General features: G+C 42.3%; 1 protein-coding gene across 3 annotated transcripts in view; it reads right to left on the bottom strand.

The window, feature by feature from the left end:
* DGCR2 (DiGeorge syndrome critical region gene 2) overlaps nucleotides 1-12,461 on the bottom strand; it is a 72,622-nt gene extending 60,161 nt beyond the window's left edge. For all 3 annotated transcript variants that reach the window (XM_065417596.1, XM_065417595.1, XM_065417597.1), the window contains exon 1: nucleotides 12,383-12,461. In XM_065417596.1, the coding sequence (XP_065273668.1) occupies nucleotides 12,383-12,461 (79 nt within the window). The remainder of the gene's footprint in view (nucleotides 1-12,382) is intronic.
* Nucleotides 12,462-12,967: the final 506 nt, after the last annotated feature.

The following is a 12,967-nucleotide window of genomic DNA, read 5'->3' on the forward strand; positions in this document are numbered from 1 at the left end:
TATAAGTCTATAATATATAACCAAACTACTGTTATATGTAAAGTAAACAAGGTTTTCAAAATGTTTCAGAAGATTTAAAAATTAAATTAAAATGCAGATCTTATCAGTTTAGTGTGATCCTTGCCCTTGCTTTTCCTTGCTGAGTTTTCCAATGTCTGGCACGTACTTGAATACTTTAAGCTGCACACAGGCTTCTGAGTGATCACTTGTTAATCGGCTCCGAGAGGGACAGAGGACAGATTTCATGTGTGAAAATACCTGTTCACACAGGTATGTGGATCCAAATGCTGAAAGCATTGCAAACGCAATTTTCTTCAAACAGTTAAATTTCACTGGCAGGGACCCTCTTGCCTTTGTGCAACCCTCACTGTCCCAGGCTGGGGACAGTGGGCCACAGCGGGGAGGCTGCAGAGCACTGATCCAAGGCCAGGAGCAGAGCCCAGGCCGGCCTGCTGGGACTCCAGGCCGGAAAGCAGGCTGAGCAAGGCTGGAGATCCAGACCCCGGCTGGCAGGAGGTCAGCGGCTGGAACCCCAGATCGGCAGGTGAGGTGAGTGGAGCGGGTGGCTGGTAGGGCTGAGCAGGGCCAGAGGCCTGGACCCTGTCTGGCAGGGGGCCGGCGCAAGGTGAGTGGGGCAGTGGCGGGGGGGGACCCCGACTGGCAAGGGGCCAGCAGCCAGAACCCCAGAGCAGCAACTGAGCGGCTCAGCCCACCGCCCCTCTGGAGTTTCGGCCGCTGGCTCCTGCCAGCCAGGGTCTCAGCCCGCTGCCAGCCTGGGGTTCCTTCACCCACGCCAGCAGCAGGTGCTGAGTGGAACCGGCGGTGGGACCCCTGTTGGCAGGAGCCTGCCGCTCTGGAAACCCCAGAGCGGCAGCGGGCTGAGTGGCTCAGCCCGCGCCGCGCACCATCAAAAATTGGCTCGCGTGCCACCTTTGGCACGCATGCCGTAGGTTGCCGACCCCTGATTTAAACAATAATAGAATACCATTTAACAGTGCAATTAATTGCGCAATTAATTTTTTTTAATTAGTTGACAGCCCTAATTAATACATTTTATATATTATTTATTGGTTGTGTTTTGGCACAAAAAGTTACTGCCAGATTAACCTCAATTCCATTCATGGAATTTGCATCATTCCAAGAAATTCTAATAGAACATTTTCGACCTTCCTTTAACTGCCCCTCATACATATAAGCTCGGAACTCAGCCAGATTCCTCTTGCTCACAAGTGTCACATTCCAACTCATTTTCTATTCTTTGTTCTGAAGAGGACAGATGCTGTGCCCTTGTGCTCTTAAAAACAGACTTTCAATGGTTTATAAATGTGGACACATTTCTTATGCTAAGGCAGGAAAAATATATTTTTCCGAATTCCTCAGGCTTCCTAATATGAAGCCGAAGTAAGGAGAGAACTCGCAGCCTCGATTAAACAAAAATATTGTGGATTATGTAATGTAGGACTTTGGATGGAACAGTGGTTTTTTACCTCTAAGTCAGTGCTAAGGAGGCCCACTAATCAACAGGCTTGCTTACCTTTCCTGAGTAACTATTACATCATGACAGCAAGTAAACAAGGAGCAAGTGTGTAACAAAAATATTGGCACAAGTCAAATGAGAGCAATCTATGATAAGTTTTGAACCAAAACCACCACCACCTTTGCTCCAGGGCCCTTTAAGAAAGTTCTGAATTAAAGCCTCCATGTCCACTCCACTGATCATGCTGCTTGGAACTTCACACATTTTTGTAAGGTTTTATTGCTCAATGTTTAAATTTAGAATTTTAAAATGAAACTGCAAAGTGAATGCAATCTGCATAATGCCAATTTTTTTCCACAGTAGTGGGGTTTTAAATGTTTAAATATTTACTACAAAAGAAAAGGGGGGGAAAAAAAGGGAGTCCCTAATGACCAAGATTCTTATCCTTTAGTGAATTTTATAGATGGTCAAAACAATACAAGCAAGTGAGCGGAATTAGAACTAACCTTCATGTTTAAACTATATTTTTGCAATCTTTTACACCTGCATCATATTAATCCCTCCAAAAGATGTGACCAACAGACATAGGAGTAAAAAACTCAGTGAAGGAAGACAAGAGCACTGGCATCCTCAAGAAGTTGGAAATTTTATCCAATAAGGAATGCTGTTCAAAGTATAATTTTTTTCTGTACAATCCAAATGACAATATAGACCAAACAGCAGGGTGGATAAAAAATATAGATATTTTTATTTAAGTTGGATTTGATTTTTTAAATAAATTTATAATTTCAAATAATTTTGAAATGATAACTTCTGTAAAGACCTAAACTTACTATAGTAATTAGAATTAATATTTTTGTGTTTAATTTACCATTTCATTTAATGTTAACTGCTGAACTTTTAAAGAAAGTCAAACAATGAACTTTGAGCCAGAGTTTGCTGAAGTGCTACACCAGCTTTTGACAGTAGTAGCCTCTTTCGCAGATGCAGAAAGAAAGTTTTCTTCATTTCAGTTCATTTAACTAGTTCAGTTCATGACTAGTTCACTTAAAGTTGAAAAATCTACTGGGAAACAATCAGGAAATCTTCCAATCTATGAATAAAAATGAGATATGAGAGCACGAGCTCTACTAGTTCTAAAAATCTTGAACATGGTGATCAGAAACAATCAGTTAAATTCATTAACTACGGATTATACTTCCTCTGCTTTAAAAGTGATTTTTTTTTTTTTTTAAACACAAAATATTTTGATAAACCTTTTTTTAAAATGTAGCCAGCACATTTAAGGTAGATTTTAAAAAACAATTCTAATATGATGTTTTTGTGCATTTTTTATTGAATTCCAACTTCCATTCAAGTGCACATGGTTGACACAAATCATGAGTAAAAAAAATTAATCTAACAAATAAGAAATATGTCATTCACCATCTAACATTAAACAACTTAAGCTATATAATTGCTGAAATAAGTGTGTATATATAGTATATCCTCTTGGTTAGCAAAAAAGTACCAAATTTAGTAAAAAGGCTATTTTATTTTTTTTGCAAATCATATTTTAATGATTACCAACCAATGATAATCAACCTTTCTTTACGAAAATACCTAAAATGTAAGAATGCATAAGATTACAATTTATTATTTAAATCATGATTAAAAAGTCAGTGATTTAGATCAATCCACCCTTATAGATAGGCTTCAGTATACTCCATTTCAAAAATGCACTAGTAACCAGTAGGCAGAATTGTCTTGCAGCCCTCTGGTAATTTCCCTTTAAAGAATAATACACTATATACGTGAGTGCTATAAAGTCTTAGATCAACATATGCACACTTTTAGATCTTTTTTAATGATCCAGCCAGTACAGAACATGGAATAGATGTGCATTCCGAGAGAAACATCACTTAACATAGATGCCTTTTTCAGTAGCTTTACTTCCCAAATGATTTTAAGGTGTAGCCCAATGTAGAGTGCATACAGTAGTCCTATCTCATGGATAGAAAGGCATGGTTGACCATGGCAAGGAGGTAGCGCACATGAGAGTAGATGACAACTCAGGAGAAGACACACTGTGATCCATTACAGAGAAGAAGAAGGAAAAAAAAAAAAAAAAAAAAAGCAGTGGACTGAAATCGGGAAGCCAAGACATAGAAAAGTGAGAGATGTAGCAAGTACAGTCAAATAGCATTTGACGAATAAATTTTGACTAATTCCACCAGTATTGACTGAAGATTTTATTAGACACACTTTGCAATGGTCAACCATCTCTACAAATGGTCAAGTACTAAGGGATAAATGCCAGTAAAATTAACTGAACCTATTCATTGAATATTTTGTTCTGCTGTATGACCAAGTAGTAAGTCAATTTTTTAAAAATATTAATTAGGAAATGGATTAATGTTTCATTTAAGTACCATAAACAATAAACATGACAACAGTGACTTGAATGGAACGGAGGGTGTCACGGTGACCAGAGTAAAAAAAAAAAAAAAAATCTGTGCTTATAGGCATCAAGTCCTGTATGCTGTCCTGTTCTACAATATCTAGCTCATTTTCTCAAAAGTTCCATACAATTAACAAATACCATTAAAATGCTGTTACCTCATAAAGGGTTAGCAGACTGATTTTTTAATTAAGAGACAATAGGTTAAAATGTCACCCTAGACATTGGAGTCTCCAGAAATCGCTGGCTTGGGAGATAACAGAGCATACCATTTCTAGGTTGCAGGTTAAACTTCAGCCCAGGTTTTTAGCAACAGAGTTATAATCCAGTAGTTATTTCAAGAGACAAATTAGTCGGGGGCTTAGTCCACTACTCAGTGAATAAGTGTCTATGCTAAAAAACCTACCACCACAGTTGGTTCTCTTGTAGATAATCTCCGAGGACAAAGCATGATTAGCACTGAATCTCAACAAACCTCACTAGCAGAGGTGGTCTTTCTAGATTAGGAGAGAGGCACGCTCTACTTCTTCAGAGGATTTGATACTTCCTTCTCTGGGGCTGTCAATCTTGCCCTTTTCATGAACACTCAATTCACTTTATAAACACTAATTTTCAGTCAATTATTTAGTCCACAGTATAACTGCCACTGAGCTATTTCTATATTCTGTATCCCATAATGAGACGATAAATGAAGTAGACAATTTTCTATTGGATAAACATATAGAATATAAACAGAAGTTTTGCTACAATTAATAAACTCGGTAGAAAATGTCAGCTATAATCATCTCTCAGGATAACAACAAACTTCTTTGATTAAGTTACAAAAAATTATCTAATTCATATTAGAAAGAGAGCTCAGAAGTTAAGAGGCATTACTCATGAAGACAGATTCTAGAGCTAGTTACAACTCTTGCATTACAGATAAAGATCAAAACCAAGAAAAGGACAAGATTAATTCCAGAGAATCGATTTGCTAATTCAAGTCTTACACTATATATTTTTCCATACACTGAGTGGGGACCTAGCTAAGGGTTTCTCCATCTTTCATATCAAACTTAGGGCTTGGCTACACTTGCGAGTTACAGTGCAATAAAGGAGCCCTGGGCACCCTAGCTCACTACCTGTCCATACTGGCAAGGCACGTAGAGCGCTTTGACTCCGCGGCTACAGCGCTGCTGGTACTCCACTTCGGCAAGTGGAATAACATTTGCTGCGCCCCCTCTGGAGTGCCACAGTGCCAGTGTGGATGAGGTGTTGCATCACTGCGCTCTGATCAGCCTCCGGGCTGCCAGCTTCCATCCCAGTTGTCGGGATCCGCACGCGGGCCTGCACCCCATCCTGAGACCCCGGGCCCGCTGGGATACAGGACAGGGATTCCCACGTAAAACGTGGGGGTGCTGCAGCACCCCCCGCACTCCTAGTTCCCTGGGTAAACGTTTAACTGTGTAACCAACAGAATTTTAATCAGTTACATGGTTACTGTTTTCACGTTATTTACATCCCTGGTCGCTGCTCTGTGCGGGGCAGCAGCTGCCTGCGAGAGCCTGGTGGCGGCCCACTCCCTCCTCCTCTCCCCCAGCTGCTGGAGACTGGGGCCAAGCGGGCCGGAAACGTGCCGGTGGAGAGGGGGGCCTCTGGCTCACTCAGCCCCTGTCCTCGGCAGCCGGGCCCAAGCTGTAGGCAGGGTGGACCGCCGCCCCAACCGGGCTCTCTCAGGCAGCTGCTGCACTGCACGGAGTAGTGACCCAGAGCGGCCAGTGTGAGAAGCAGCTGGTACCGCCCCCTCCACTCCCCACCCAGTCCCGGCTGTCAGGAAAAACTCTTGTGGGGGCCCCTGTGGGGCCCGGGGCAAGTTACCCCACTTGCCGCCCCCCCCCCGGGCGGCCCTGTTGCTAGTATCTGAAGAACGTATTTAATTTAACTGGAAAAGAGAGGGTAAAAACCATTCAGTCATAAAAGTGCACTTTTTCTACACAACACACAAATACGGGTGATCATTCATAAACAATTTTAACATGTCTTGTGATTAGCTTTCTTCATCTAAGAAAGGGATCAATTCTGTATTTCATATCTATGACATTTTAGTGTTAGTACATTAAATACAAAAATGTTGAATTATAAAAGTGATGTTAAGACCTATAAAACTGTTTGGGACATGGGAGAGGATGACAATTAAACTCTTGGTGATTTAAATGCATGTCATGCGTCAGCATATGCGTAAGGCAAACCGTAGCACAACATTCACCCACCGGCAGTACGCTTGCATCAAAGCAAATCAAAATGTTAACCTCACAGCTAACGATAAGATTGAAATCAAATTTTAATTAAACTACCTGCACTGGCAAGTCTTGTAACTAATGCTAATTAGCTCAGTCACACAAGATTTTAAACATTAAATTATTTACTCTATATAGTCCACTCATTCTTACTTCTTGTTCAGCCAATCGCTAAGACAAACAAATTTGTTTACATTTACAGGAGATAATGCTGCCCGCTCTTATTTACATCACCTGAAAATGAGAACAGGCATCCGCATGGCACTGTTGTAGCTGGCACTACAAGGTATTTACATACCAGATATGCTAAACATTTGTATGCCCCTTCATGTTTCAACTTGTAGGCTCTAAAGTTTTACATTGTTTTGTTTTTGAGTGCAGCCATGTAAAAAATAAATTCTACATTCATAACTTGCACTTCCATGATAAAGAGACTGCACTACAGTACTTGTATAAGGTGAATTGAAAAATATTATTTCTTTTATCATTTTTACAGTGTAAATATTTGTAATTAAAATATAGTGAGTACTGTACACTTTGCATTATGTTGCAATTGAAATCAATATATTTGAAAATGCAGAAAAACATCCAAAAATATGTATAATAAATTTAAACTGGTATTCTATTACTGTTTAACAATGCGATTAAAACTGTGATTAATTGCGACTTTTTTTAATAGTTTTACAGCCCTAATAAATGGACTATTCTGATATTTTATAGTTCAAAGTTCACATCCTCAGCTTTTAAAAATACACAGCCAATAATGCAAGTACTGTCCGGAGCAAAAAAAAGTAATGCCCCTTGAATACTTAATCAGTGCCTTATACCGAATATTTTAGACATTTTTAAATGTATTCTCTTGATCAAAAATAGAATCTCACTTTTTAAATGTACAACAGAATAACTGAGTCTCAAAGGTACAGTTAGGTGCCAAACTCCCATGGACTTTTGATGGCAGTTAGGCACCCAACTGCCTTTTGCCTTTGAAAGCCTCCCAAGTGTCTAAGGACAGGCCTAATGTCTAGTGCTTTAGGAGTGCTTGATAAAGTCATGGGTGACCACAATAGCCTAAAACAAACAAATTTATAACAACCCTAGGAAGATAGCATGGTTGATTTTTCTTCTAATTTGCTTTGCTCTTAGTACTAACTTGCAAAAAACAAAACATGCCAGATACAAGATGTAGGTCCATTCAAATTATTTTCTGTGAGGTTGCTCTAAAAAGGTTGTGTGAAGGCTTGGAGAAAATAAGGAAAGTTTTGAGTCTTTATTTTTAAAATATTCTATAGCAACAACAGGGGCACATGGCAAGTCTAGAATTAACACAATAGAATATGGAGCTGCGTGACTAGAATGGACTGAGTTATGCAAGCAGCACCTTCTGCCCAAGGTAGGAAGTCTCATATTGCTCTGTAACCACCCTTTTGGTTATCGGAGAACAGCCTTACGTAAGCTGCAGCCATCCTTCCTAAATCAATGAGACAGTTGCTGCAACACAGGAGCCTTCAGAAAATGACAGGAGAACCATTGTTGGGAAGACTGAAGTCCTCAGCGTTCCAAAACCTTTCCAAGACTGCCCCCACCACCACCTTAATAAAGGTGGACCTGGCCCCAGAACATGCATCTCCTAGCCTGTTATTGACTTCCAATAAAAGCACTGTGCCTCCAACACCTTTGATTTTAAGGCAATATGAAGTGAACTTCGTACACACCTTTCACTTAAGTGAGCAAGTCTTTTCCAGTCTGCATCTCTGGAGTCATCAGATCCAATACAAGTGGGATACAGCAAGATGATTTCATTTACACCATTACAGTTTGCGCTTTGTTTGTGGCTGGTAATTTGAAGACATTAAGGGTACGTCTACACTTACCGGAGGGTCCGGCGGCAGGCAATCGATGTTCTGGGATCGATCCCGGAAGTGCTTGCCGTCGACGCCGGTACTCCAGCTCGGCGAGAGGAGTATGCGGCATCGACGGGGGAGCCTGCCTGCCGCGTCTGGACCCACGGTAAGTTTGGACTAAGGTACTTCGAATTCAGCTACGTTATTAACGTAGCTGAATTTGCGTACCTTAGTCCGAAGTGGGGGCTTAGTGGGGACCAGGCCTAAGTGTAAAGAAAACAACACTGGCAAAAAGTCTAAAGTTCTTATATATACTGACAGGCTTTGAAGTTGTGGGCTTTTTTGAGAAAAAGATGTGGGAGTCACCATAAGAACATAAGAACATAAGAACATAAGAAAGGCCGTACTGGGTCAGACCAAAGGTCCATCTAGCCCAGTATCTGTCTACCGACAGTGGCCAATGCCAGGTGCCCCAGAGGGAGTGAACCTAACAGGCAATGATCAAGTGATCTCTCTCCTGCCATCCATCTCCATCCTCTGTCGAACAGAGGCTAGGGACACCATTCTTACCCATCCTGGCTAATAGCCATTTATGGACTTAGCCACCATGAATTTATCCAGTCCCCTTTTAAACATTGTTATAGTCCTAGCCTTCACAACCTCCTCAGGTAAGGAGTTCCACAAGTTGACTGTGCGCTGCGTGAAGAAGAACTTCCTTTTATTTGTTTTAAACCTGCTGCCTATTAATTTCTTTTGGTGACCCCTAGTTCTTGTATTATGGGAATAAGTAAATAACTTTTCCTTATCCACTTTCTCAACATCACTCATGATTTTATACACCTCTATCATGTCCCCCCTTAGTCTTCTCTTTTCCAAACTGAAGAGTCCTAGCCTCTTTAATCTTTCCTCATATGGGACCCTCTCTAAACCCTTAATCATTTTAGTTGCTCTTTTCTGAACCTTTTCTAGTGCTAGAATATCTTTTTTGAGGTGAGGAGACCACATCTGTACACAGTATTCGAGATGTGGGCGAACCATGGATTTATATAAGGGCAATAATATATTCTCAGTCTTATTCTCTATCCCCTTTTTAATGATTCCTAACATCCTGTTTGCTTTTTTGACCGCCTCTGCACACTGCGTGGACATCTTTAGAGAACTATCCACGATGACGCCAAGATCTTTTTCCTGACTCGTTGTAGCTAAATTAGCCCCCATCATGTTGTATGTATAGTTGGGGTTATTTTTTCCAATGTGCATTACTTTACATTTATCCACATTAAATTTCATTTGCCATTTTGTTGCCCAATCACTTTGTTTTGTGAGATCTTTTTGAAGTTCTTCGCAATCTGCTTTGGTCTTAACTATCTTGAGTAGTTTAGTATCATCTGCAAACTTTGCCACCTCACTGTTTACCCCTTTCTCCAGATCATTTATGAATAAATTGAATAGGATAGGTCCTAGGACTGACCCTTGGGGAACACCACTAGTTACCCCTCTCCATTCTGAGAATTTACCATTAATTCCTACCCTTTGTTCCCTGTCCTTTAACCAGTTCTCAATCCATGAAAGGACCTTCCCTTTTATCCCATGGACAGCTCAATGAAGATTTCTGCCCACACAGCATTAGCATTCAAAGTAAATAGGATGCTTGGGTATATTCACAATCGGATTAAGAAATTCCACAAACAACAAATGGCACATTCCATCTGGAATACTGTATCTGATTTTGATTACCTCAAAATAACAGATCAGAGTCCAGAGAGGGGGAAATGGATACGGTTATAGGTATAGGAGAACCTGTTATCGCCTTCAAAAGCTAGGATTATTTGACCTGAAGAGGAGACAAGGGGAGTTAAAGTTTGTCTACATTGGGGATGTTTTCACTAGTGTAGCTACACCAGCACAAACTCCCTGAAGTAGACATACTGCACCAATGTAAGAAGAGGCTTGCAACAGTGCAACATACCGCAATGAAGGTCGGAACTTCCTAAGAAACATGAGGGATTGGCCACTGAGAGGTGTGATGTCATACTAGATGGACCAATGGTCTTATCCAATATGGATCACTCTGTTTCATGAATTTCTAAAAGACTACAATGATCAGATGTTCACTCCATCAGTGTTTAGGGTCAAATTTCACAATCTGCAAGAGTATGTAGAAAGTCTGTATCTCTATAGAGTATTTGTAAATAGCAATTCTGCTGACTATTACACTTAGATGACTTGATTTATACTCAGTCTTTTTACTATCAGCTAATTTGTTAGTTAGTTTTAAAACAGTATATTCTCTTATGCAGAAAACTTATGACTATAGAAATGTTAATACAAGCTCCTACTACACTATAAAACCAATTTCATCAGGAGAACCCAGTTACAACATGGCACTGAACTGTGTTGGTGGGACTGAATACATTATTTGATCCAGCTATGTTTTAACTGTGTTTGGGAAATACTGTCTCATAAAGAGGTCTCCCAACATCACTGTTTCATAAAACAGTTTGTCTGAAAGTCAAAGTTATGATGCAAACAGGCAAAACCAAGAAGATTCAAAATTATGACTAGAACTTTACCCTTATCTCAGTTCAAAAATGGCCAACCACATTCAAGAATGAACTGAGTGTTAAACAGTAGGGTCCTGGCTCAACCTATGCCTTGCTACAGCTCCTCTCTGGTGTCAATACTTTTTAAGAGATGAGAGAGTCCTGCCATGACACACATGAATAAGAATACAAATAGACTGTACTTTTAGATAAGCAGCAGCTACAAGAGGTAAACAGTAATGACTTTTCAAATTTCCATATCTTGACTAACATTTTAATGAGTCACTTCTTAGCATATGCGTAACGTGCTTCAGGTGGCACATGACCAGGATTCGTCACTGAATTTGGTCCGCTGGTTGGATCATTAGCTTCCCCAGTGGACCAAATTCCATTTAAAAAAGCCACTGACCTAATTTTTAATACAATCACTACCCAAACACAACTGGGAAACCAGGGAATGGGGACTGAGGGGTCAAGGAGAAGAGAATCCTTTAAGTGATCAAATGGAATTTAGGGACTCTGGTAGGAAAGGAAACTTTGAATCACACCGCAGTAGCACATGGAGATCTTTCAACACTAACAGTTACATATTTTCTACTGAAGTTTTCAAAGGTTATAAAATATTAACTCCCAATCCACATAATGCCAATTTCATCAAGAAGACCGACCAACATAAACTGAGTGACTGACGTTTCCCCTTGTTCAATCACAGCCAACATCATTTTATATTTACTGAAGAGTTAACAGTGAAGACTGCTGTAGAATCTGCATGCACAATTTAACACAGCGAGGGTTCTCCCATCAAGAACTTGAATTTCAAATCAGCTCCGAGGCCCCAAGATGGAGGCAAACTGAACTTTTCTCAGTTCTTGGCCACATCAGCAACCCACATATAATACAAACTAGTTTTAACGCAGATGTATTCCGCTAAAAATACAACCCCAACAATGTTCAATTTTCTATAAAAGCCTGCTTAGTCTTATTATACAAGAAATGATTTCCAGCTAGAACTAAGTTCTTGCTCATTAAAACAAAACATCACAGTATGTTTTCCTACACCTATGTGCAAAGCCCAAATTCCTCTGACAAAACAAAATCCAATATACAAACTGATCTATTACTACCCAACTAGGGGCTTATAAGTCATCTCTACATGTAACTACAATAGGTACAAAACTTTCAGACAACTGAAAACACTATTAACTTGAAAAATCTTTACGACAACGACAAACCACTTTGCAAAATAACGCAATCCAACTCCCAGCTGCTAACGAAGGGTCCACTACAACATGAAGTTCTGTGTGGGATAAGGGAATGAGGGGAGCAAACAGCCCCTGAATGCAGTGAGGGGCAGAAGCAGATCAGCTACAAAGTCCTCCTACCTGGCAACGGTGGTATAAACAAAATTTACTAGCGCAGCCTGCAAACAAACGTTGAGCAGCACAGTCCTCACTACAAATAAAGCATCCCTGTGTGCAATGCTACTCCTCCCCGCCTCCCCCCAAGCAGAACATTGAAAGGACCACACACACACCCCATGCCTCCACTGAGAAGGTTAACCCCACAAACCCTGACTTGCTCCGCAGGCAGGGCCAGCACACCCCACTGCACAGCCCGCCCCCTGCCCTCCAAGCTTCGCCCCTCCCTGGCCCTCTTCTTCCACTAGCGGCCCTATTGCATCACCGTGAGCCTCCCGGCGCCCCTCTCAAATTGCAAGCCACTCACACGCACCTTTCCCTCGGCCCCCTCCCCCGGCGCCCCCCGCCTGGGTACCCCTGGGGCCCCGCCCCTCGCGGCCCCCGTACCTGGCCGCAGCGGCTCGGTGATGCTCAGCACCAGGAGGAAGAGGAGGAGGAAGGTGCCGCTGTCCGCTTTGGGCACCATTTATCCTCCGTTCATCCTCCCCCAGCGCAGCACCATAAACCCGGGGGAAGAAGGGGAGAGGAAGCGGGAGGAGGAGCCGCCGCCGGGCCGCTCGGGCCCCGTCCGCACCGAGCCCCCCCGCTGGAAGCTCGCGGCTCTCGCTGCTGTTGCTGCGGCTCGCCCTGACACCCGGTCTGGGAGAAGACAAGAGGCTGGCGGGGGCGGCAAGAAGGTCAGGAACAGGCTCCGCGCGCCGAGGGCCGCTCGCCTGGCTCTGGCTCCGGCTCCGGCTCCACACAAGATGGCGGCCGCACCCCCCCTCCGGCCCCTCCTCCCCACAACAAAGACCGGCAGCCAATCAGCGCCGGGGGGCGGGGCTTTCGGGTGGTAATCTGCATATGCGCCTCCCAACTAAGGTGAGGCGAGCGGCTCTGGGCGCGCGGGTGGCCGCTTTGAACACGGGGAGGGGACGCGGCGGTTAAAACCCCGGGGGGGGGGGGGGCTGCAGGACTCTGTCTGCACTAGAG

The sequence above is a fragment of the Emys orbicularis genome, chromosome 16 (assembly GCF_028017835.1).
Source record: "Emys orbicularis isolate rEmyOrb1 chromosome 16, rEmyOrb1.hap1, whole genome shotgun sequence".
Classification (NCBI taxonomy): domain Eukaryota; kingdom Metazoa; phylum Chordata; order Testudines; family Emydidae; genus Emys; species Emys orbicularis.